This window comes from Dermochelys coriacea, chromosome 16 (genome assembly GCF_009764565.3).
Source record: "Dermochelys coriacea isolate rDerCor1 chromosome 16, rDerCor1.pri.v4, whole genome shotgun sequence".
NCBI classification, from domain to species: Eukaryota; Metazoa; Chordata; order Testudines; family Dermochelyidae; genus Dermochelys; species Dermochelys coriacea.
In genome coordinates, this window is record NC_050083.1 from 20057206 (window position 1) to 20083861 (window position 26656).

The 26656-nt window shown below is 47.8% G+C and overlaps 1 protein-coding gene across 2 annotated transcripts; it reads left to right on the forward strand.

Annotated features, from left to right (window-relative positions):
- The first annotated feature begins 874 nt into the window (after nt 1-874).
- On the forward strand, nt 875-25390 carry LHX3 (LIM homeobox 3). 2 transcript variants are annotated; one of them, XM_038374859.2, is made up of 6 exons: nt 875-944; nt 15785-15956; nt 18136-18338; nt 21341-21492; nt 22430-22601; nt 24843-25390. In XM_038374859.2, the coding sequence occupies exons 1-6, from the start codon at nt 875-877 to the stop codon at nt 25259-25261; spliced, it is 1188 nt and encodes a 395-aa protein (XP_038230787.1). In that variant the 3' UTR covers nt 25262-25390. The 2 variants fall into 2 exon arrangements, with proteins under 2 accessions (XP_038230787.1, XP_038230786.1); XM_038374858.2 differs by lacking the exon at nt 875-944 and adding an exon at nt 9027-9120.
- The last annotated feature ends 1266 nt before the right edge of the window (nt 25391-26656 follow it).

A 26656-nucleotide genomic window follows, 5' to 3' on the forward strand; every position in this document is an offset into this window, starting at 1 on the left:
CCAAGGTGTGTTTTTAAAATGCAGCAAAGTGGGGTTTTGAAACCAACCAAATAACGTTTTGTATTTATGTGGCGTCGCGTTTCTGCTCGGGAAATGATTTATTTCGGGCGCACGTGGGTGACAATACAATAGATTCCCTCGGGTCGGGTTTCTTGGGTAGGAATCAATTCGGAGAACCAGCCCCCCCCCCACCCCTTTAAAACACGCTCGGATGCTGACATCTGACAACCAGCTCCCACCACAAACCCAGAGGAAGGAATCGCTCCTCCACCGTGCCCCTGTGATCCGAGCAGGGGCGGAAACACCCGCAACTCGACAAATTCATGGCATGACGGACCGAGGGGGAGGCTTTTGTGGCGGGACAAAGGCGATGCGCCTTAACGAAAAGGGAAATCTGCATAAAGACAATGAGCCGACGCTGGGGTCCGCCCAGCCCCTATTGTGTGGGCTGAAAGCTAGACACGTGTATGGGTATGTGGCGGGGGGGAGACCACACGCCTGGCTGGCTGGGCGTCCTGTGTCAGCACCACGGACAGCTCCCACTCCCTAGACAGTCACTCGCTGGGCTTTGTTATGCTAAGCAGCACACCGGTGGCAACGGAGGGTCAACTGACGCCAGCCACTGCGCGGTGGGAAGCCGGCGCTGAGCCGGGCCCCCTTTCCCGAAGCCACTAGATTAAAACGTTGCAGCATCTCCTAAGTGCGGGGAGGTGGCCGCCGGGCGCAGCGCTCCGGGGCAGGGCTCCCGCAGGGAGGGAAGGCAGCTCGGTGCCGGGGGGTGAGAGAGGGTTGGTCTGTTTCTACCCAGGCGATCCTAGCCCACCAAGTTCTGCTGAAGTTAGCCCGGGTCGCTCCTCCTTCGCCCAGCCCCGAGATGCTGCTGGAAAGAGTCCGAGCTAGTTCAGAGAAGGCAGCTGAGATCTGCCCCTTCAGCAGGAGCCCAGGTAAGAGTCTCTCTCTGTTTTTTTTTTTCTCTTCCCAATGCTGGACAGCAGCAACATCCCCCCCCCCTCCCCGGGGGGCTGTTCAGCTGTTCGTGGCGCTGGCGTGGTGGTCAGGAATTCCCACCCCACTCCGCATGAAATGGGGTCCCCTGGCCCAGAAAATGTCACCTTGTTCTCAGGAGGATCTAGTTAAGGTACATTGCAGAGGAGAGGTCTCAGCTTGAACTAACAGAGTGCTGGGGGAGGGGGTGAACCACCCCCTTTATATGTAACCGGGAAAACAGGTGTCTGTAACATGTGGCTCGTCGATCTCTGGGGTGGCTACACCCCACTGTCAGTGGCTTTCGGGGCTTGGGTCCCCGGCGCCTGGCTGCTTTAGGGTGGTAACATTTGGTGTGGCGTTTACATCATCTAGTTAGCAGATTTTTCCGTGCCTAGAGCTGTGTTCCCACGCGTTACTGTCCGAGCTGGGGAGGGGCTCGATCCCTGGCAGGAGGCCTCTCCTGCTGGCTTTCTGCAAACAACGTTTAAAAAGGAAACAAAACGAAAAGAAAAGGAAACGTGTGTTGGGGGGCCGCGGGGGGGGAGCCTCGCTCGCTGTGTGGGGCTTTGCCTGCCACAGACGTTAGGATCGGCTAATGAGCGGTATTGTTAGTGGCTGTTCTGGACAGCTGTAGAGAGCGTGTCTGACCTGGGCTGTCCCAGCTCCTCCATCACTCGCTGCTGTCATCCCGCTCCCCTCCCGCAGCCCCCCACGTCTCGCCTAAGCCTCAGGCCATTCTCCAGCCGGGCTCTTCCGGAGGGGTGCACAGGTGAGCTACCTGTGCCCGCTCCTCTGGGATGTCAGCGCACTCAGAACAGCATCGTGTGTGTTGTTCCCCAGTCCCTGCCCCAAGCTGCGGGCAATCCACCAGCCCTGCCGGGATGCTCCAGCACGAGGGGGCTATTTTCGGGTACACTCCCCATCCGGGATAGGCTGGATCCCACCTCATTGCAGTCCGCAGGAGAGCTCTGATATTGACTCACACGGGAGCCGGATCGGACCTTTCCACTCCAAGAGCAGCGCTGGCGAGAAAGAGCCGCGTGTTAAGAAAAACTCGATTTATTAACACATCTTGCTTTGATAATAGGGCTTCTCATCCGCTTGTTGTGACCCAGCTGATGCTGTTAGTCAGGTGGCAGCTCTGCCCTGGGATGACTCGAATATCTATTCACTGGGGGAGGGGGTGGGAAACCCTATTCTTCTGGAGTGAGAGAAATCAGACCACATTTGCCTTTAAATTAACTAGCCTGCCCGCTCTGAACAAGCAGCACACGGTTCGAGATACCGGATGCAGTGAATTATTATTCATTATTATTGACATTTTAGCTGCGGGAGAATTTAATATAATAAGTAAGCAGCTAAAATTATAAAACAAGCAGCGAAACTCTGTCTAGTTAGATCTCTCTTCTCCCCTCCTTACACGTATCCAGCACAACAGCAGCGGATATGGCCTTCAATCTATTTCACATGCTTCAATTATTTATCTATTCGATTAAAAACTGTCTCATCCTTTAATAAATACCCAGCCCAGCTCCGAGGCGTCCCGCTGCAGCCATCTCCCTTTTAATGGATTATCATCACCAGGGCACCGAGACAGAAGTCTCGCAGAGCCCCAACCGCTTAGCTCATTCAAAGGCACATTGGCTCTAAGTTTTAACGAAAGGGTTTGGATATTTGTTCTGGTCCGTTTCTGTTGGAAGAAGGGTTCCCCAATGGGAGAAGTGGAATTCGAAGGGAAATCTTGTCAGACCCAAGGACTGGGTTTTTTTCACTTCAATACATCCCTGTCCCTGGACATGTTTGGACAAGAAGAAATCCTGCCTGATTGAGGAGTAAATAATCCAGGGAAATCCAGTTGTTTTTTTGCCGATTCCTCATCTGTTCATTTGTGTGATTAACTCTTAGGCTCGGGGGGATCTATCTAGTTTTGTAACCTTCAAAACTCCTTCTTCCACTGAGTCTAACGGCTATTTGACTCCAAATAGCCTGATAGCTGCAATGTCCTTCCTGAAGAAGTGAATGTACGTTAGCTAGCCTGGATGGTTAGGGACTGAAAGGGAAGCTGGGGTGAAATCCAGCAGGAATGTACTTGTTTAAAGGAACAGACTAAGATCTCGATATTACTTTCGTTTCTGCTTTCAGGGAATATACTTGGCTGTCTCCCGCCACCCTGGACTCTTTAGTCTGTTTCAACAAGGAAAGAAAAATAATCTGGAATTTTAATCCTAAAAATGTACTTTACTTTATTATTTAGGGGTAGAAAAAAATCACAGCTGCACAGGAGAATGGAGATGTTAAGAAATCCATTGCTCAAACGTTCCTTGATGGTGCTTTATTAATAGCGAAGCCCTTTTAGACAAGAAATAAAATAGGGGATTCCTGTATAAACAGAGACAAATAATGTAGCGGTTCAGGAGAGCATCTAGAGCTAACGGATTAAAATAGCATTTGCAGTCCTTCCGAACAGCTGTCACCCTGCAAAACCACTCGACTGGGTTTGGTTATTTGGTGTAAATCAAGCTGATGCCGCGGATCGAAAGCGCGAAGCAGCATTCATGGATGCCGGGTGATTGTCTGGGCTGGAGCCCGGCTGCCCTCACCCGCGGAAGAGCAATGGAATTCCCGGGCTGGGCCTTTGTCGGATGCTAGAAAATCAGAGACCCTGGGCAAAAAAGAATCTGATCCTTCCCTTCCAGAGTAACCCATAAACCAGGAGCACAGGATGCCCTCCCTGCGACAATTCCAGACCCCTGCAGTGGTAGGAGATGTTAGTGCAACGTAAGATCCTAACAATAAAAAGTACAGCCCTCATCCTTCCCAGGTAACCCCCACGCCTGGGAGACAGAAAGCCCAACGAATACAGTTCCAGAGCCTGCAGTTAGCCGAAGGGGAAATGCTGCTCATGCAATACCAGATGTTCCAGACCTAAAGTCTGTCCCTTCCAGCACAGCTAAACCCACATGCCTTGGCTCCACGATGGTGAATATAATTCCACACCAGTGTCCCTAGTTTAGGCATGAAAAGAATCACAACGCACTGCTTTGTGTGGATGTGAATTGTGCTTTAGAAGCTGGGGGGTACAAAAGCAGATCACACCCACCCACACCTTATACTCCTGCTCTTTGATAAAAAGCCAAGCCTATCTATAGCTATAGAGCGTATCACATGCCCTTTCTATCACTCCTCGGTCATAAGTGTTTCTCATTTGATACCATTAGTGTCGCCTGGCTCCTTCAGAGAAGGCGATCAATAGGACATAAAATTATTATTAAAGCTTAAAAGTTGGAAATAACATTGAAGCATCGCACACCTTTCACCAAAATGCGTTTCATATCCTCAGAAAATGCAGGCAAATGGGGCATTGATTTTGACTTCATCTGCAGGGTACAGCAGGAGCACTACGCCTGATTTCCCCAGACACCTTTTGCCTCTAAAGATCAGTGTCAATAAAATTTATCAGGGTGTTGCCGCACTTAACATTTGATTGAGCTGCCGATCTCGCCCAAAGTAAATCGTTGTCTTAAAAAAAACTAAGACGGGGGAGGGGAGACTGGACACCCTTATTAGAAAGGCTTCTTCTGTTCCAAACGCCCGGGAAATGTTAGACTGGCTTGGCCAAGTCCTGCGATCCTGTGACCCGGCGGGAAGTGGGAGGCGAAAGAGACAGGTTTCTCCAACAAGTCTGCCTCCAGCTGCTTCCAAAATTCCGAGCGTGGCAGGCAACTTTGCAAGCTCAGAGTCAAGGGAGCTGTTCCGTGCAATTCCTGAAGAGCTTGGTTTGCCACGGAAGCCAATGCGTGCCTTTCCATAGGGCTTTGGAAAAGGCTCGGATTTAAAGGGGGGGAGGGAATAGATGCATAGAAATAATGCTAAAAATCCGATTCCCATTGACTCAACTCCCTCCCTCGCCCCATCCCCACTTGTCTCTCTGAGACCAACGTGGTCCAAAAGAAGAGGCTATTTAATCCTCCCAATAGATCTTTTGTCATTTTGCAGGTAGTTCCTATGAATTAATTATCTGGCCCATTTACTTTCAACCTTGGGACTTGATTCTCTCCCCCACCCCCCCGCGCCTTCCTGGGCAAAACCCTCTTCCTTAAAAAGAGAGGTTGTTTCACAGAGAGGGAGGGCGGTGGATGCTCATGGATAAGAAGCTTTCCCAATATGTCGGCATTATTAAGGACAGTCCATCCAAACACGACCCTGCCCTTGGTTCTAGGACTGATTGAAGAGTCCAACCCAGTTTGCAGCGCGTGTTGATCTGACTTTCCTAACCCCTGCGTGGACGCGAAGACTGCAGGAGTCCATGTGCTCCAGCGTGGGCTCTGCAGCAGAGTTTGCGCGCTGTGCTAGGGTATGATCCTTCCCGGGGGAAATGTGAGCTTTTCGATCGGACAAGTAGACATTTAGTTCTCCCCCATCAAACAATGCGGTTTCCTTTGCCGGTTTCCTCCGCTGAGGACTGTAGAAATATCTTCCACCTGTGGCCACAATGAGACAGGAGAGGAACTCAGGAGGGTGTCACTAGTGTATTTGCCAAATGAGCGGGGGGTAAATACATAAAATGCAACGCATTTTCGTAGGGGTCTTAATTTTATACTACCAGATTCGATGGGACCCCTCCCCCCACCCTAAAACCCAGCTTCACCTGGAAAGTAGGCCCCGGGCTTTGCTTTCACTAGTTATTTTGCAAGGAAAGTGATGCCCGTTGTGCTAACAAACTGCAGGACGCTGAAAATTACTTTCTGAAAAATAAAAGGAGTACTTGTGGCACCTTAAAGACTAACAAATTTATTAGAGCATAAGCTTTCGTGAGCTACAGCTCACTTCATCGGATGCATTTGGTGGAAAAAACAGAGGAGAGATTTATATACACACACACAGAGAACATGAAACAATGGGTTTATCATACACACTGTAAGGAGAGTGATCACTTAAGATAAGCCATCACCAACAGCAGGCGGGGGAAAGGAGGAAAACCTTTCATGGTGACAAGCAAGGTAGGCTAATTCCAGCAGTTAACAAGAATATCAGAGGAACAGTGGGGGGTGGGGTGGGAGGGAGAAATACCATGGGGAAATAGTTTTACTTTGTGTAATGACTCATCCATTCCCAGTCTCTATTCAAGCCTAAGTTAATTGTATCCAGTTTGCAAATTAATTCCAATTCAGCAGTCTCTCGTTGGAGTCTGTTTTTGAAGCTTTTTTGTTGAAGTATAGCCACTCTTAGGTCTGTGATCGAGTGACCAGAGAGATTGAAGTGTTCTCCAACTGGTTTTTGAATGTTATAATTCTTGACGTCTGATTTGTGTCCATTCATTCTTTTACGTAGAGACTGTCCAGTTTGGCCAATGTACATGGCAGAGGGGCATTGCTGGCACATGATGGCATATATCACATTGGTAGATGCGCAGGTGAACGAGCCTTTGATAGTGTGGCTGATGTGATTAGGCCCTATGATGGTATCCCCTGAATAGATATGTGGACAGAGTTGGCAACGGGCTTTGTTGCAAGGATAGGTTCCTGGGTTAGTGGTTCTGTTGTGTGGTGTGTGGTTGCTGGTGAGTATTTGCTTCAGATTGGGGGGCTGTCTGTAAGCAAGGACTGGTCTGTCTCCCAAGATCTGAGAGAGCGATGGCTCGTCCTTCAGGATAGGTTGTAGATCCTTGATGATGCGTTGGAGGGGTTTTAGTTGGGGGCTGAAGGTGATGGCTAGTGGCGTTCTGTTGTTTTCTTTGTTGGGCCTGTCCTGTAGTAGGTGACTTCTGGGTACTCTTCTGGCTCTGTCAATCTGTTTCTTCACTTCAGCAGGTGGGTACTGTAGTTGTAGGAATGCATGATAGAGATCTTGTAGGTGTTTGTCTCTGTCTGAGGGGTTGGAGCAAATGCGGTTATATCGTAGCGCTTGGCTGTAGACAATGGATCGAGTGGTATGATCTGGATGAAAGCTAGAGGCATGTAGGTAGGAATAGCGGTCAGTAGGTTTCCGATATAGGGTGGTGTTAATGTGACCATCGCTTATTAGCACCGTAGTGTCCAGGAAGTGGATCTCTTGTGTGGACTGGTCCAGGCTGAGGTTGATGGTGGGATGGAAATTGTTGAAATCATGGTGGAATTCCTCAAGAGCTTCTTTTCCATGGGTCCAGATGATGAAGATGTCATCAATGTAGCGCAAGTAGAGTAGGGGCATTAGGGAACGAGAGCTGAGGAAGCGTTGTTCTAAGTCAGCCATAAAAATGTTGGCATACTGTGGGGCCATGCGGGTACCCATCGCAGTGCCGCTGATTTGAAGGTATACATTGTCACCAAATGTGAAATAGTTATGGGTCAGGACAAAGTCACAAAGTTCTGCCACCAGGTTAGCCGTGACAGTATCGGGGATACTGTTCCTGACGGCTTGTAGTCCATCTTTGTGTGGAATGTTGGTGTAGAGGGCTTCTACATCCATAGTGGCTAGGATGGTGTTTTTAGGAAGATCACCAATGGACTGTAGTTTCCTCAGGAAATCGGTGGTGTCTCGAAGATAGCTGGGAGTGCTGGTAACGAAGGGCCTGAGGAGGGAGTCTACATAGCCAGACAATCCTGCTGTCAGGGTGCCAATGCCTGAGATGATGGGGCGTCCAGGATTTCCAGGTTTATGGATCTTGGGTAGCAGATAGAATACCCCAGGTCCTGGCTCCAGGGGTGTGTCTGTGCGGATTTGCGCATCTACCAATGTGATATATGCCATCATGTGCCAGCAATGCCCCTCTGCCATGTACATTGGCCAAACTGGACAGTCTCTACGTAAAAGAATGAATGGACACAAATCAGACATCAAGAATTATAACATTCAAAAACCAGTTGGAGAACACTTCAATCTCTCTGGTCACTCGATCACAGACCTAAGAGTGGCTATACTTCAACAAAAAAGCTTCAAAAACAGACTCCAACGAGAGACTGCTGAATTGGAATTAATTTGCAAACTGGATACAATTAACTTAGGCTTGAATAGAGACTGGGAATGGATGAGTCATTACACAAAGTAAAACTATTTCCCCATGGTATTTCTCCCTCCCATCCCACCCCCCACCGTTCCTCTGATATTCTTGTTAACTGCTGGAATTAGCCTACCTGCTTGTCACCATGAAAGGTTTTCCTCCTTCCCCCCCCTGCTGTTGGTGATGGCTTATCTTAAGTGATCACTCTCCTTACAGTGTGTATGATAAACCCATTGTTTCATGTTCTCTGTGTGTGTGTATATAAATCTCTCCTCTGTTTTTTCCACCAAATGCATCCGATGAAGTGAGCTGTAGCTCACGAAAGCTTATGCTCTAATAAATTTGTTAGTCTTTAAGGTGCCACAAGTACTCCTTTTCTTTTTGCGAATACAGACTAACACGGCTGCTACTCTGAAACCTGTGTTTCTGAAAAATAGAATCAAACAGTCTCAGCGCCGCTCCCCCCTTCTCCAGCTGCTCTCCTCCTCCTTCTTCCGCCTGGCCTCCCTCTGCCCGCAAATCCACTGAGACAACCACAGGGCCCAGCAAAGCCAGCGTCAGATAAAACAATCACTAGGAAGCCCCATTAAAGTATTTTCAGCGACGATCAGGCCGTATTCATTATTTTCCCCCCTCCACACATAAAAGTGACGAATGGTTCCCTTTGCCTCCACCGGCCCCCCGAGCCCAGTTGAGACCTGCAGCCTCCCATTAGCTGGCGGTGATGATATTCCATCCTCCTTTGCATGGGATGAACTTTAAGGCAGCAGGGTTACTGCTCAGCCCTGTTTGCTCCTGTGTGCAACTCCCTCTTCTGCACTGCAAGCGCACGACACCTCCAGCGGGGTGTGGGTGTGTGTTGTGTGGACCCTGCATGGACTGGGGGGGGGGGGTTCTGTGTCGAGCAGGCGTGTGGTCCGCTGCTTCGGGCTTGCTTGGGGAGGCCAGGGAGCGCCGGAGGGGAGAGGGCGGGCAGACCCGGGCCACGTTTGGCTCTGAGACCCCGGAGCGGGCTGCAGCGCCCCATTTGTGCAGAGTTTGTGGCGGAAGGCGATGCAAGATGGATGCTCTTAAGGAACTGAGCGCGGGCAAGGACTGCTCCAATACAGAGATGCTCTTCGCTTTGCTGGCGCAGAATGAGGACGTGCGCAAAGGTACCGGGCTTTTTTGGGGTGGGGGTGGGGGGAAGCCGGCTTCTCAGTGGGTTTGCAGACAGGGGATTGTTCTGGGGGATCTTAGAACAGGTGCAGCTGGCAAGATCTCAGAGCATTGCGCAGTGTAGGAAGAGGAGTCAGGGCAAATGCGCACCCCTGGATTTGTACGATTAATTATTACAAATTACCTCGTTTATTTGAATGCACTTTTTTTTTGAGCCTCTGAACTTCTGACAACTGTAGGAGCCGGAGAAATGGAGAGCAGCCCCTCCACTATTTATTTATTACAGATCGAGTTAATTGTACATCTGTCGTCATAAATCAGGGGAGACTTTTGCTGAAAAACGCAAAACAGCCTAAGGCGAATTAATGATAGAAAGAACTGCATGAAAATGTCATTTATCTGAAGTACCGGGCGACCATAAATAATATTTCGGCTGCTCTGGACCAGCTCCTTGCAAATGACTCCGGCGCCCTCGGTAGACATATGTCCCTTGCCTCTCTTGATCATCGTTCCTCCCGGCAGGGATCGGTCTGAAACTTCTCGGGGTGCTCTGCTGGGAGGTGGGCATCTAAAGCGGAGCTCTGCAAAATCCAGCCCCGGGAGGCAAACGAAATCTTCCCCTGCGAGTTCACCCCAAATGAGGCGCAATCGGCCCGGCTGTAATCAGTCAGGTGGCTGGGGGATCATACTGTCCCCCTCAGAGAGGGGAGTTCCTGCTCCCTGAAATGGTTTGATCGTTTCTCTCGGGTGCCCTGTGGTTTCTTATCGCAGTAATGCACTGGCTTATCGCTCAGAGGGCAAGGGATTAGGCGGGGCAGGAGAAGGGACAGGGAGGCATCGCCGACATATGTTTTAGCTGCTGCTTCTTTATAAAAGCAAGACATGTGTGAGGCCTTCCCTACCGCCTAGAGACTGGTCTATTTCCTTATCTGTTTCACCAGCTATTCGGAGTCACCGCGCCCCCGCTCCGATAGCCCAGCTCATCTTTTATGTCTGAACAGGCCCGATCTTCCCTCCCGTCCTTCTCTAGGCAAAAATTTCCAGGAAGCTTGACTGAGGGTTTTGCCTGAGAAAAGATGGCAGGATCGGGTCCAAAATCTTGGGTCCTTGAAATTAACTACCCCTGAGACGGTGAACTCATTGGGTCCGTGTTTTCAGTCTGCGTTGCAGCTTTGATAGGTTTTTCTGCTTGATTGTAAAATAGCAACGAACCTTTTACTCGCTGGATGTTGAAGTTTCGTGCACTTTATTCAAAGTCTTATTGACACCATGAGGGGAAAAGACGAGAATTGGGTACCAGGTCCTGGGACACAAGTACAGTGAGTAGTGGTCGCCACACCAGCACTTTGAAGAGGGGGCTTAAAATAAATCGGAGCGAGAAGCCCCAGATTTAAATATTTTTTTTTTTAAAAAAGAAGTCAGGTCTCAAGATTGAATTGTGCCTTTCCCAGCAACAGATCAGAGAAGTATTTTGTCCCTGAACAAATTCAGAATTTATGACACCTGCCTGCCCAGAGCACTGAGAAGAGGGCCCTGCGTTATTTTTGAGCTTGGACTAGATGACCTCCTGAGGGCTCTTCCAACCCTAATCTTCCATGATTCTATGATTGCCTAAAACAGTTGATTTTAAAGGTATAATTCGGTTCCTGGCCAGAAGGCTGCTGGCTGAGATCAGGGGAGTACAAGAAGCAGGATCAGAATAAAACGGCTCCGCTTGCAGGCTTGTTTCACTAAGGGGGTTGTTCGCATAACCTATGCAATTCTGTCCCTTACCCAAATCGTTTTTGAAACACCCTTTAAAAGCACTGCAGGGCACCGGGTGCTTTGCGTTAGAGTCCTAACTCTAATGGACATTGTGAAGGGAAAACAGCACCTCTGGTCTTTTCAGGATTCGGGCTAAACAGTGTTTTATTCCCCGGGCTAATGATAGCTAGGTAAAGGAAGGTCTTTCTGTGCCACCCGTGTTTCCTTCATTTGACCCTCTTCCGAATTAAAACACACATTGGCACAGATGTATAAAGTTAGATCACTGGTTATTAGAGGCAACAGCTCAGGACTGGATTGTGCAGCTCAGACAAGAAAAGGAGAAATCTCGGTGTTAATACAGCCCCAGAATAAAAGGGGGTGGGAACACAAAAAGGCAGCTGACCCCCACCCGACCCCCTTTACTCCTGCACTTACTCAGGTCTAAACCAGAGGAACCCCTTTTCTCTCTGCCGCCGCTGAGGAGAGGCTCAGTATCAAAGCAGGACATTAAAGTTTTAGTAGAGGCTCACAATGCAAACAAAAGCTGAATACCGCTTCAAGCTCAGGGCTGGGGCGTGGGGCGAGGCTGGCGGATAAATAATTGAGCAGAGAGCTCTCTATCCGGGCTCCCTGAACAGCCGGCTGGGCTAGCGCAGCGCTCAGCCCACCCCAGCTCCTTGCCGGGTTCGCCCGGGGACCTGCCTTGTTCATCGAGAAGGAGCGAAAATCTTCTCTTCGCGATCAAGTCCCTTGGGTACCACCTTGGGGAGGCCTTGCTAATTCTTCAAATGTCACCCCCCCCCCCCCCCGCGTAGGTTCCAGGTGCCCACCCCGAGTGCAGCCACACTCTCAGAGCTAAGCTAACCGGAAAGAGTCCGCGCAGAAACCCATAGTCACAACCCCGCCCCCCCACTCCCCGCTCCTGTCTCGTTAGACTTTGAGCAAACGGCCCTGAACCGGCCCCAGAGCCAGCGGCAGGGGGTTTGCAACTGCGCTTTATTTTCCCACCAAATTTATTCCCCGATTAATGTTTTAATGCCCAGCCTGGCTCTTGTCTGAGACTAAAGGAAAGACACCGACTTCCTCGCCCTGGGTTCTGGGCAATAATGGCCGGGAGAGGGGACACACTGTAAACCGGATCGAGCAACAGCCCAGCGCCCTGGGCCGCCCGGCTAGCACCAGGGAGCGTCGGCTGCGCCCAGCCCCGGGTGCAGGTCTGTACAATACACCCAGGGTATGGCCTACGGGCAGCGTTCGCCACGAGCCAGCGCCTGCTCGCGGCGCGTGGCCCTGCTGGAAAGCGGCTCGGGGGATGCCTCGCTGGTTTCGGGCCGCCGGGCACGTTCACCCCAGGAGCAGAACCTGTCCGAAGCAGTAGGGGTCGCTGCACCCTGGCGGGGGAGAGATTTGCATACAGTGAATTATCCTTCTGGTCAGAAGACAAAGGTTTAATTGCCATTTTCAAGACGTGGGGCGGTGATTGTGGAGACCAAACTGCCCCTGGCTGCCAAACTGCCCCAGGTACGAGAGATCTTCCCCGGTGCAGGATCACTGGACGGACCGTGAAAACACGCGGTTACCGATGGCAAACACAGCGCGACCTTTGCTCACCCTGTCTGTAAAAAAGGGATAACATGTCACAGAGCCATTGCACTGAATCTCGCATAAAAACAGACCCCCCCCCCTTCCCCAACCATTGGGAAGAAGTCGTTTTAATAAACAACGTGTGTTGCTTTCCCTGTGTGTATTTAGTGCACAGGCTGTTCTGTGACTTGGGCGGCAGGCACGCGTGCACACACAAACACTGCATGCATCCGATGCACTGAGCGGAAGCTCACAAAGCTTGTGCTCAAAGAAATGTGTTAGGCTCTAAGGTGCCACAAGTCCTCCTGTTCTTTTTACACAAATACTTGTTTCTCTGGAATACGCGCAACACTTTACAGACAAATATTGGTCTGTGCAGGAGGTCAGACGAGATGGTGGTCAGTTCTGGCCTTCAGTCTCAGACTCTGGCACGTACATGCCCATGGCTGAGGTATTTGTACTTCGGTGTTTGTACAAAGGCCCGGCAGCCCAGCTTTCAGTGCACTGGATCTTTACTGAGAACGGGTTGCCAGCCTGTGAATTAATCTATTTCTTTTGACGAAGTACTTCAGATTCCCCAAGAAAATTAAGAGCCGAGATAAATACAGAATAAAACCCAAAGCTGGGGACACGGACTAGGGCCGGCGGTCTCAAGAACCCCGGGGATTTTTCATTGAGGCGGCTGCCTGGCCCGTTTGTTCCTAAAAAGTTCAAGCAGCAGCATCCCTCCTGCGTGAAGCCTTGTAGCTAGTCACTGGGCTCCAGCAATTTCCTGGGGCTGAAATGAACCACAGTGCCCACGTGATCGCCCCACCAGGCTCTTAAAACTGACACCAATGAGAGAAGCTGAAGTGACCCAGGTCTAAAAATAAACTGATTTAGTGAATTAAATCTCTCTCCCCCCGCTTAGTTTACAGCGGCCTTTACCGTTTTAATTGTCAGGTGTGATTTGGAGAGAGATCCAGGGTGGAGGGGGATTCCTGATTGGTTCGGGGGAAGGCTGTGACCAGGAATATTTGACTCAGGCCTAATTATAGAATTGGTAGCAGTGGGAGGGAGAGAGACAGGAGATGTGTGTAAAGATGGCAATCCTAGGGCTCCCGGGGTCAAAAGCAGTTTAGATATTTTTTGGAGGGGGGAGGGAAGGAAGGGTTGACCAGAAGGGCTACAAAGAACAATAAAAATGGGGGATCTGCTCCCACATGTAAACCCAGGGAGGATGCTGAACCCTGAAGACACGTTTTAAGGACGTTTCCTCTCTCTGCTGGACTCACAATGCAACGTAAGGGTTTAGTCATTTAATAGGGGTGTATGTGTGTGTGTGTATATGTGTGTACACCCTGCAAGGCAGGAAATTAATTTCCATGAGGGTTTATATTAATTTAAGAGATTGTATTTTGTTTTAGAAAATCAGATTAGACGGCAAGGAGCAGAAGGAAGCAATATTCTTTGGTTATGAGACGGTGATTTGGGAGTCTTAAGCTTCCCCCCTCATCCCTCCCCCCCAGCTTGGGTCTTGGGGGTTAGACAGCAGCACCTTCTGTCTGACCTGAGCGTCCATCGGCAGCGTGTGCGGAGGAGCTTAATTGGGGCTGGACAGTTGCTAAGACTATGGGATGCCAACCTTGGAGTCTAACGTTAGCTGGCAAGTTGTTTCTCTCTACTTGCAATGTCTTTGCGGTATTTTTTTTGGGAGGGGGGTCAGATGATCAATAACTGTTTGTTTCAGGACATTTTAGCACATGGCTTGTTTTGCAGGGGGGCGATATATTAGACAACACAACGAGCCTGTCAAATTATTGTTGTTGTTACTGTGAATATTTCCCTGGGAATTTATACAAAAAAAACAACAACCCAGAACTTTTTTTTGGCCAGTGTAATTTGTACTGGTCAGTTTTGTGGATGCTGGAAACCGTATTCTCTGGGCAGAAACAGAATACAAAATCTAATGAAGATAAAACTGTCTTTGCGGCTCTTCTGTTTAAAGGACCAGGAGAGGACTCCTCCAGCTCCAGTCCGGCCAGAGCGCCAACAATTGGTTTCGGTTGCGGTAACATTTGTTTGTATGTTTGTTTGCTGACAATCCACGAGCCTCCAAAAGCTAGCAGCAATGGGGATTCAAACAAGCGATGAAATCGGGCTCCGGCGCGAACCGTTTGCCCTGAAAATGTTTCTCTTTTTCGACTGGCATCTGTGAGTGTGTTCGGCTCCCACGAGATGCGCCTGGGCGGGCTGGAGAAATCCACTTCGGGCGCGTTTGCGTCCAACCCGCAGATTTGCAATTTAACGGCATTTCTTTTCTGCAATTTTGCAATGGACACGCTTCGGGGGCTGGCTGGTTTTTAATTATTTTACCGGATCCGGAAAGTATACCTCCAAAATACGTCTTCTCCAGCTGAGATCTAAAGCAACTGTTCATTCGAGGACATCACTAGAAATAATCCGGCGCCTCTTTTCCCCTCCTGAAATAGGAAATCAGAATCAATTGCAGCTCCCCAGAGGCATTTGAACCGGTTTCTTTTCTGACCCCCGCCCCCGGTATTTATTCTTAAAAGGCACTTTCAGCATCTTTGATTCTTGAATAATAAATCCCAGAATTTTACACACATCCCCACACACATGTGTTGCATTTGCAATTTTAAAAAAAACAGCGTGGGAGATCACGTGATCTAATGTGGAGGCTTCCCCCTATCTATTTTTAATATTGATGACCTGTGATGTGCTTCTGTGATTTATCGTTTCAATGTGTGACCGGCACGAAATTGTTGCCGTAGTTCTGGGCCCCAGGATGCTAGAGAGACAAGGAGGGTGAGGTGTTATCTGTTATTGCACCAGCCTGAAGAACAGCTCGGGGTACGCTCCAAAGCTCGTCTAGTTCCCAAGCAGAAATTGGTCCTTGTCTCACTCACATCGGGCAGTTGCACTGTGGGCTCTGGACCTGCCGTGGCTCTTGCTATGTAGGCGTATCCAAGCCTGCACACGCTGTGAAGTGTTTCCCATCGAGCCAGTTTGTGCCTGCGTCTGAGAGAGCTGAATTCCTGCTCGCTAACATGAGCCCGATTTGTAAGCCCAAGCCCGAGCCCGAGCTCCAGCAACCGATCCAGGAAACGTGTGTGGACACAGAACGTGTGTGCACATAGAACGATTAGTCGGAGCTCCTTCCACCAACTGGAGCTTCATCTATGTGCAGACCTTACCCCCAGATCTGATCCAATCCTGTTCCAACTGAAGTCTTCCCATTGCAAGGGTGGGATCGGGCCCCTACTTGCTTTAGAAGTGAGAAATTAAACCGCATAATTATGTCCTTTATCCCTCTCTCCCCCGTCCCAGAAATCCCTCTCTGTGCAGGCTGCAACCAACACATTGTGGACAGGTTCATCTTGAAGGTGCTGGACAGACACTGGCACAGCAAATGCCTGAAATGCAGCGATTGCCAGACCCAGCTGGCTGAGAAATGCTTCAGCAGAGGGGACAGCGTGTATTGCAAAGAGGACTTTTTCAAGTGAGTAAAACCAAACCAAACCAAGCACCCTTGGAGGAAGGGGACGGGGACGGGGCAGAGATTTTAGGGCAAAGATATGGGGGGGAGGAGGGAAATGACTAGTCACCGGGATTCTATCCATTCTAAAAAAATAACTGGGCAATGATTAATCTTAGCAGGGCCCTACATGGAGGGTGAATGGAGAAGTAGGGTGAGGGGGTTGTGGCGCCGGGCCATTGTTCTGCCCTTTTAGAGCTGCTCTGATTTGAACAGGGCTCCAGCCCGTCCGCACATCCCACCGACTTGCGCTGGAAGCAGGCTCTCTCCCCTCAAAACATATGGCTTCCTCAGAAATAATTAAAGGTTTCAGAGTAGCAGCCGTGTTAGTCTGTATTCGCAAAAAGAAAAGGAGTACTTGTGGCACCTTAGAGACTAACAAATTTATTAGAGCATAAGCTTTCGTGAGCTACAGCTGTTAGTCTCTAAGGTGCCACAAGTACTCCTTTTCTTTTTTCAGAAATAATTGTTGCATCTGATAACTATCTGCATGCAGAAAAGGACCATGAGAATAAAGAGGCTGATAAAAAAAATAGTTCAGTAAAGGGGGGGGGGGTGAGACGGATTTGCCTTTCTGTACCTCACACCCGCAAATGGCTTTCGGTACAGTTGATTAAGTAGCAGGGGAAATCTGCATCTCCGCCTGAGCTCAAAGCGGAGCTTTGCTTGGCCAGGAGCCTCCTGGACACACACGCCTGATGCTGACACGCGACCTCCGCACCAAAGCTTAAACCATCCCCACAGACAGAAAGGGGTCAGTCTCCAAATAGCCCGGGGAGAAACCCGCACCAATAGAAGGCTAAGTCCTCAACTTGGATGTTTACATTTTGATTCCAGCCACGATTTTATGTATTTGGTAGCAGTAAAAGCAACCCCCTCCCCCCCCCCAGCTCTCTTTCCGGTCTTATCTCGGTGGCAATAGGTAAATCAGGGCTTGCAAATGTAGGAGTCACGAGCGCTTCCCGAGGGCAGAGCTCACCCAGCGTTTGGGACCGCGCTGGTTTTTCTTCCAGATTTTGCATCCACGGCAAAAAAAGAAAGCGAGCCCTTTCCCTTGTGACCCTGCCATAGAAACCACCCGCAGTAAAACCAAACAGGGAGTGACCGGCGAGGCTGGAAAGCCCCCTGCTCGATACAGAATTCAACTCCCTGGACACTTGGGCGGTAGACAGGACTGAAGGTGTATTTGGGGCCATTCGTTAAAATGGTGTTGATCTAAAAGTGTGTGTGTGTGTGGGGGGGAAGAATCCAACGCTAGTGTCCCCAGACAGGGCCCTTGCAGGATCGGGCCGAAGTTGGCGGGGATGCTGGGCTCTGGGAGGGGCGGGCGCTCAGCACCTCGGAAGAACCAGGCCCTCAGCCTTCTGCCTGGTCTGCCGGGGTTAGGAATAAACAGAAACCCAGAGCAGGCGAATGCTCTGGCCGCTTCTCTGCGGCGGGGCTGGACCGGCTGGGACCCCCAGCGCTGGCGAGCAGCAAGGGGGGCGTTCAGACCCGCTTCCACGGACGATCTATTGAGCCAGCGCGTCCCCGGGGACCAGGGGCTGGAACGCGTGGGGGGCGGTGGTGCCCCCCCCGGGATCTTTCCTGGGCCCAGATCTGTGTCTTGCTAAACGCCAATGATCCAGCCCCCCATTTGAACTTAACCCTGCTGGGCTTCCCCGCCCCAGCAAATCCGGTCAGTCGCTTCTCGCACCGCACAAGTTCCACTGGAGCTCAGGCAAGGCGCTGAGATGCACCATCCGCACCAGGGGCGATGCAGACCCGTCTCAACGGCGGGCAGCGGCCTGGCAGGCTCTGGTTCAGGCATCTCCCTTCCTCCAAGCGGATGCCTTGCTTCAAGCACCTTAGGAGGCCTCGGCGATTCCTGCCCTTAATGCCGGCTACACCTCACATGCGTAGCGTCCTTCCCGGGCCAGCCACTGGGATTCCGGTGAGCGGGCCCGCCCAGCGGGAGGGCAGGAGTTGGCTGTGATGCGATCAAGGATTCACTCAAAGAAGGTGAACACGGTAGGAATCGAGCAGGTCCCAACCCTCCCGTGACACAGAACCAGCAGCAGCATCTGCCCCTGCCCTAGGGAATCTTTCTTTGCAGTTCAATAAATAGCAGCTTTCTGTTGGATTTTTTTTTTTTAAAAAATAGGAGGTTTGGGACAAAATGTGCCGCCTGTCAACAGGGGATCCCCCCGACCCAGGTGGTGAGAAGGGCCCAAGATTTTGTCTACCACCTGCACTGCTTCTCTTGCATCGTGTGTAAACGGCAGCTGGCCACGGGGGACGAGTTCTACCTCATGGAGGACAGCCGGCTGGTCTGTAAAGGAGACTATGAGACCGCCAAGCAGAGAGGTAACGGGGCAAGTCAGCCTGGGGTCGCCCTAGCTAGCACAGTGCTCCGGGGAAGCTAGAGAGATGGGGGATTGCTCCTGGCCACCCACCGACCCACCCCCATTCCTTCCCATACAAGCTGGTGTATCAAGCAAGATTCCGTAACAGAGATGAGGGGAACTAGATAAAACTGAGTGATCTGCAGCTTAGGGTGTCTCCTTCAAAACATAGGCTCAAGAAGACAAAGGGTTCCACCCTTGCACTGCTCTGAGAGATTTATTTTATTTTCCAAAATATAAAATCAGTGAGAGAACTAAAAACATAAGAACAGCCACACTGGGTCAGACCAAAGACCCACCTCGCCCAGTGTCCTGTCCTCCGACAGTGGCCAATGCCAGGTGCCTCCGAGGGAATGAACAGAACCGGTAATCACCAAGTGATCCATCCCTTCTCGCTCATTCCCAGCTTCTGGCAAACAGAGGCTAGGGACACCATCCCTGCCCATCCTGGCTAACAGCCATTGATGGACCTATCCTCCATGAATTTATCTAGTTCTTTTCTGAACCCTGTTTTATCCTGGCCTTCACAACATCCTCGGGCAAGGAGTTCCACAGCTTGACTGTGCCTTGTGTGAAAAAAATACTTCCTTTTAGTTGTTTTAAACCTGCTGCCTACTAATTTCATTTGGTGACTCTGAGTTCTTGTGTTATGAGAACGAGGGGCCACCAAATTAGGGGTCACTATTAGCCAATTATTAATTACTTTCGTCCCTCTCCTACCATATAGCAAGTAAAACCTACTTGAGAATGCCCAGCAGCGAAATAACTTCAAACCCATATTTCAGCTTGAAAGGGGTCTGTATTTTTGTATCTGGGCTTAGGATAGTTTTTTTGGAGGGCCCCATCTTGAGGCAAAACTTCTATTGACTTCATTGAGTTTTGTCCGAGTACGCGCTGCAGGCTGATGCTTTGACATGGAAGCTTGTGTTGCCATTGACTCCAATGGGGCAGCAAGAGGATTGAGAAATTGTACTTCTAGGGGTCTCCTTCCGAGTTGGGAGCTCTCGGGGTCTCTAAGGACCATACGCTAAAGCGATATCTTGATTTTGAAATTCATACTAAGCACCAACCTATTCCAGACACGTGAAAAGTCAGGTGAATTCATAGGACAATCGTGGAAAGCGCCTAAAATCTTCCCAACTTAGTAGTGTTCCAGATTTCCAGCGGGAAAGGATAGCCAGATATTTCAGCCTTCACTGCTTTAAAGTAAGCAAGGTTCCATTTTCTGTACAAGTGTAAATTGGACAACTCGCTGCTGTGGTAACTATCCATCTATATATCCCTCCACGCGTCCAAAATTCAAACCCCATTCAAATGCAGACATTTCTAAGTATTAGCTATTTATAGAGCGTACATCATTGCTGAGAGAGAACATACAGTGGGAACACACACACACACACATACACACACAAACAAACACACACAGAGAGAGTTTTGAGGTGGTTATTAGAGTTTCAGGTGCAGATTTAAGACCGGATGGTTGCTGATGCCCTAGACAAGCAGTTTGGCAGAGATCTGGGTGGCACAAAGCAACGTTAAAAATCTCTCCCTTTCTAAGTATAGTTGAGACTAATTGTGAACACTTTGGTTCTAGAGGGTTTATTTAGCCACCGAGTTAACGCTTCAGCCGTGTGTTCTACACACACAGCTTGGGTCGAGGGCCCAAGATAATGTGATCCCAACTAATGTGACAGACCCCAAGCTGTTCGATAGGTGTTTTTCCATTCAGTCCTCCCTAGCCTTGACTAGCAGATTAACCCGCTGGACTTTTCTCCCATTGCCCCAGGCTGGGTGTCTTCTGTGAGCCACGGAGGTCCTGGGTCTCGCACCCATCCTCCAGCAGGGAGGTTGAATGAACGGCACCGCAGCTACTTACAGGGGTTTGATCGGATGTTGACTGGAATTTGGGATTTCCGGGGGAAAGCATTGCCCTTGTGTTCGGGTCGGCGCCCCGTAGTGGTGCCCGCTGGTCTGGGCGTCAGCACAATCAGAACACACGCAATTTTGCACTGTGAACTCCAGCGCCACTTTGTTTTTGCGTACCACAGACACACTCCCCAGGCTCACCTTTGGGGGCCCTATTCATAGCTCCTGTCAGTCGAGGGGCTAGAGGCGAAGAAAGCAGAACAGTGGGGGTGGGGGATCGGTAGGAATAATTCTCACGCGGGGAGCGGACCACAGTGGAGCCTTCGAGAATTCTTGTGCATTTCCACTCTCACTTTTGGAACATGCATCCATTCAGTCTAATCAAAGGCCCAATATTTGTACCCCATCTAAGTAGGTCAGAGTTGCTGCTCAGGGGATATTTCATAGCCTTGCTCATTCAAAAAAACAAAAAAAACAAACAAACAAATAAAAAAACCCAAACCCAGAGCACACATCTATTATTTTGTATCCCAGGAGAAGTTTTAATACTAATGAAGATTTGCTTCAACACAGGAGCAATGAGGTGAAAAACGGGCTTTCTATTTATAGCACTCCGCGCACGATTGCATACCCAAGTCAAAACTTTCTTTATTCAATAATTGTGTCTCGGCTTAATCGGTATCACTTGCAGCTCCTTTCTTTAGGGTTGTCTTTTATTTGTGTAATTTGAAGAAGATCTATTTAAATATCTCTAGATCGACTTTATTGCTTATTAAATGGCTACTTTCCCCTCCCTAGCTAAATTAACCCAGGAGAATAACGGTATTATTACCCCATGAAACCATAGTGATTTTCGTTCTCATTTTATACATTTCTTGTCCCTTAAATGTCGGCAAAGTGAGCATAGGTTTGTTTTCCCCTGGATTCTCCCCACCTCCCGTTCCGGACTAGTTTTAACGCGATCAGAGCCAACCAGCGCATGAAACCCCAGGTCCAGATTTTCACTCCTCGTCCCGAGCCAGTCTTCAGGCGACTGTGACTCAAACTGGGCTCTCTGCTTGGGCAATAACGCGCGTTATTTCTTGCCAACGTTTGCAGAGGCGGAGTCCACGGCGAAAAGACCCCGCACCACGATCACAGCCAAGCAGCTGGAAACCCTGAAAAACGCGTATAACAACTCCCCCAAACCTGCCAGGCACGTGAGAGAGCAGCTGTCCTCAGAGACCGGGCTGGATATGAGAGTCGTACAGGTGAGATGGGGCAGCGCAAGCATCGCTCGCAGGGATCCCTGCCTCCTTAGAAAGCCAAGGGAGTCCACGCCCCGGTGAATCGCTCTTATTTCTGAGGGTTCGTTTTGCATACAGGTATTGACTCAACGATGCATTTTAGTTGGTCAGATTGGATCAAGGAAACAGTCTTTTTTAATTATTAAACATCTATCTTGTGGTGGTCATCTCTGTACAGACCCAGAGTAATGGCCAGTCCTTGTGCTTTCACAATGGTTTCTCTCTCTCTCTCTCACACACACACACACACACACACACACTCACAGACTTGCCAGAGCATATTCGCTACAGCTGGGTGAAATGCTCCGAATCTGGATTTTTAGAGTGTTGGTCAAAATTTGAAATATTGACCAAAAAACGGTGGGGGGGGGGAAGAGGACATCACAATTTTCGCAGATCCGCGCCCTCCACCCCCTTCCCTCTCGTTTTCTTAAAAAGACCGGTTTTAAAGCTGGCAAGAAAAATCACTCAGGTTATGCAGCGTAAACAACACACACATCAACGGTTTGAATTTTGACAAAGAAAAACAAACCTTGAAATATTTGTTCAGTGAAAGTGTCGCAATTTCCTTCCATTTTTGGTGCGGACCTAATATTTGTGCCTGATCTCTGTGCTCCCATTTCGCCAAAGGCTCTGGTCCTCCAATGCACCCTTCTCACGGGGCTCCCTTGACTCCAGTGGGACTCTGGGCAGGTGCAGTGGTACCCCCGTGCGCAATGAAAAGCTCGCAGAGAGGGCTGAAAGTTTTTGTCATTGAAAAAAGTCATTTCCTTGAAAACCAATTTTTATATGAAAACATTTCATTTGATGCAAATATTAAAATTGTTAGCCCCCCCCCCGCTTTTAGAAAACTAGAAACTTCCCAAGTTGTTCCTTTAACCCCCTTTGTTTCCTTGGGCAGGTGTGGTTCCAGAACCGAAGGGCTAAGGAAAAAAGACTAAAGAAAGATGCTGGGAGGCAGAGATGGGGCCAGTACTTTAGGAATATGAAAAGATCCCGGGGGAATTCAAAATCGGACAAGGACAGTATCCAGGAGGAAGGCCCAGATAGTGATGCTGAGGTCTCCTTTACAGGTAAGAGGAAGAAGGTGCATGTTCTGGTTGGCAGGACTGGTATGCTGCGGAGATCACAAGGTTGTAATCAAGGCTTGAGCGAGATTTCAGGGTGCAAGGGCCTCATGCTAACCCAGTGGACAGGGGTCAATTTCACCCCAAGTGCATTTTTCACCCAGCCTTCTTCCAAACACAGCTGCTGCTTTTGCATCACAGTTTCATTTCGTTCTTTAAATACCATTTGCTTGCTCAGCATTTCCTGCCATAAAATAATCAAAGAAAACAAATGCCCAATATAGGTGAATTAAACTGGGAACATAAACACAAATATGTGTGGGCAAGAACTGGAGCAAGCCATGACTAAGACTGCCTTCTCCTAAGTAACTTATCTCCACTGTGACCACAGTGAGTGATTTGATCTCCTCGGGGCAGGAGACAATTTGGACTCAATTGCATTTGAGAAACTAAAGGTGGAAGCTATATTTTTTTTAAATGGTGTCACATTTGAAACCATCAAAGGAAAAAACATGAAGAATGTCACTCGGGATTTGTCTGGGCAAGTGACCTCTGACATTAGAGGAATACTTTTCTTTGAGGAACTTTATAAATGACAAAGATTTAAAAGCAAAAAAGTCCAGAACGATTGATCAGAATGTTTATATTGCAAATATTGATAGGAGAGTCTCTGAAACCCATTGGATTGTTTCTGGGGTGTTCATAGTCCATGAGTTATGTTCTGGAAGTGTTTTTATTTCAACGATTTTTGGGGAATGGGGGTTATTCCACTGAATTATTATGGGGGTATTTTTTATTTTATCTCCTTGTTTTGGGCTGTTGCTCTCATAGGATTTCAAGCTTCTTTGGAGGAGAGATGTCACTCAGTCATCTGTTTTGACAGACCTTCCCTCAAGCTTTGATGCAATAGAGCACTTAACCACATGCTTAACTTTAAGCAAGAGTAGTTGCCCTTGACTTCAAAAGTGTTCTCCTGTTGCTCAGTGCTTGCTCAGTGCCACAGACACCTCGTCTTCATGGCATTTCTTAGCACAGACATCAGTTAACTGCTCCTTCCTGTGATCTAGTACCTTCTGCCAATATAAGGCATCGATATGGGCCCATTACCATAGTGTTCAAGAACCTCGCAATGCCAAAAGTAGTTTGAGCCAAAAACATCAAGACTTTCCATTCTGAAAATGTTGAAACATAAAATTTTGACATTTTCAAAATGTTTTTTCCAATTTTTCAAAATTAAATTTTGTTGAAGTCTATGTAGTTTTGGGGAAAATTTTAGTTTTGTCAAAACAGCATTTTCCAATGGAAAAAACTCTTTAGATGAAAAATGTTCATGCAGCTTTATGTATAAATCTATTTTAAATTTCAGCTTGTCTGTTGATTCCCTAACATTGTATTAAATTTTCATGCCTGGTCCCACATGATCTTATGCAGCATCATTATTCTATATGAATATCCCATTACACAGTAACTAAAAGTATTAAACACAATTATTGATAAGTTTAAGATATGCACCAGGTTGATATCCTAGATAAGAGAGTCATTCTCAGTTTTTATGAAGGGTCCAATAAATGCAGATATAATTTTGCTGGTAGCTAGAAAATATATTTCATTTTCAAAAATGTTTTTAAGTGATCCAAATATACTCCATTAACTATTTATAATCACCCCAAAACCATTGCAATTTTAATTCTTTTTCCTAAGTAATGGATGGTGTTCCTTTAGATCATTCCCTTCTATCAGTGAGTATCACGGTAGCTCCTGAAATGATAGTGAAAATAGAGATAAATATAACTAATGAGGCCATAATAATAATTAATAAAAGGAGACCAGAACAATAGAAAGAGGCAGATCTCAAGAGCCTAGACTCACTTCTCCCTTAAAAGATACTTTTTTTTTAAAATAAGGTTATTTCTTAGTATCTACATTTCATACATGTTTTTAAAAGCCCAAGTGAATTAGACTCCTGCCCCCAGGATTAAAAACAAAATCCCATTGACTTGGCTGAGATCCAGCCAGAGATAGAAAACAGAGGTAATAAGGAATTAAGAAATGGCAAGACCAACATAGCATCGAAAAGTTGTGAAAAACATGCAAGTCCTCTCTCTCTCTCTCTCTCTCTCACATACACACCGGTCTAATCTATCTGTCCATCCATGGATTTTATAGTTCCACAGCTTTCAAGGTTTCTGATCAGATTGTCTCCAGCTAGTTTGCTTTCCCAATAAATCAAGCCCATTTCCCTTTCAGATGAGCCCTCTATGTCAGAAATGAGTCACTCCAATGGAATTTACAGCAACCTAAATGAAGCTTCTCCTGCTTTGGGGAGACAAGCTGGGACCAACGGGAGCTTCTCTTTGGAACACAGTGGCATTCCCGCTCAGGACCAGTACCACGACCTCAGATCCAACAGCCCCTATGGGATACCCCAATCACCAGCTTCTTTGCAGGCATTGCCAGGCCACCAGCCTTTAATCTCAAGCTTGGTTTATCCAGACAATGGTTTAGGCATCATAGCTCAAGGTGGACAAGGCGTGCCCCAGCCAATGAGAGTCTTAGGTGGGAATGGACCCAGTTCTGATCTCTCCACAGGGAGCAGTGGAGGGTATCCAGACTTCCCTGCAAGTCCTGCCTCTTGGCTAGATGAAGTTGACCATGGCCAGTTTTGATACAGGACCCACCACAATGTGGGGAAAAGACTTCAGGCTACTAAGCATCATCTACTGTTGAGAATATAATATGGGGTAAAAAATAACTTCTGAGAAAAAAGTAAGATAGTTACATGGAGAAAGAAAGGCAAATGTGCTCAAGAGACTGGCCAGCTGTGGGTTAGCAAAAGACAATTGACCAAGGAATCACGTCAGAGTGACTGGCTTAAGAAAAGTCCAAGTGAAACTGCTCATTGTGTCTTTACAGAACAGTACTGACCACCAAGACATGTGCTTTACAGAGCTGATAACATATTTTGTTTTCTGTTGTCAGTTCATTCTCCAAAGCAATGACTTGCTTCATCACTTACTTACCCCTCAAGCTTTTTTAAAAATAAAAATCTCATCCATTGTAAAAGAAGCAACAATGTCTATATTTCTACAGGAGAAATGTGAACAATGAATAATCTCTTCACAGATTCACGGTAGAAAACCATGTACCTATTTCTCTGTTCTTCCAAAAGGTTAAAAAAAAAAAAGCAGCTACAGAGTAAGGCTTTTTTGTTTTATTTTTGAATTTATATTAGCTTTTCTAAATTTAAATGGGCTTTAATATGCCAATCATTTATTAATCATCACATTTTCCTTTATACTATGAGGACCATATGTTAACTTTGCTTTTCACCTTTTTAATTTGTAGATGCTAGCTTTATTCTTTCCACATCAATGTTAAACTGTGAATAGATGTATTTATTATCAAATAACCACTATTTTCCAACAGGGTCAAGAAAACTCTTGACCCAAGAATATTGGTCTTTCTGGATTGTTAAACTAATGTTTTTCTTTACTGATTCTTCTATGACAACTTTATTGCAAAGCTTTTTAAAGTTGCACCTAATGTCTTGTTGCCAAATACCGTCTCAATATTTTGTTAGGCTTGGTTTAGTTACAACTGTTCTTCATATGTTGTTGGGGAGGCATTCCAATGAGCATACTTATGTTCACCACCACTACACTTTCTCCATTCTATGCATTTGTGTATTTCACAGCAGATATAGTGAAAACTGATTGTGAAGAAAGGCAAAACAATATGTATACTGTTACCTGTAAAATTGAATATTGAATTAACTGTAGATTGTGTATGTCCAGTGTCTTATTTATATTCTCTCTCTCTCTCTCTCTCTCTCTCTCTCTCTCTGATGATCAAATACTTTATGACTTCAAATAAATTTGTCAGTTAAAGTTTAAATAAGTCTTTTGCTAAATTCACACTAAAAGCACCAATATGGGTAAATACCATCTTTAAAATAAATAAAAAAGCCCCTCAAGACTTGAGGCCCTGATTCAGCAAAGCACTTAAACACATGCTTCACTTTAAGGATATGAGAAGTCCCATTAACTTCAAAGTACTTTGCT

What these genes read in the sequence shown, in the direction of transcription:
- LHX3 (XM_038374858.2), top strand. Translation starts at nt 9,027, where the DNA reads ATGGATGCTCTTAAGGAACTGAGCGCGGGCAAGGACTGCTCCAATACA. An exon ending in TGCAAAGAGGACTTTTTCAA is followed by an intron (nt 15,957 to 18,135) that starts GTGAGTAAAACC and finishes TTTAAAAAATAG; the next exon opens with GAGGTTTGGGACAAAATGTG. An exon ending in TGAGACCGCCAAGCAGAGAG is followed by an intron (nt 18,339 to 21,340) that starts GTAACGGGGCAA and finishes CAACGTTTGCAG; the next exon opens with AGGCGGAGTCCACGGCGAAA.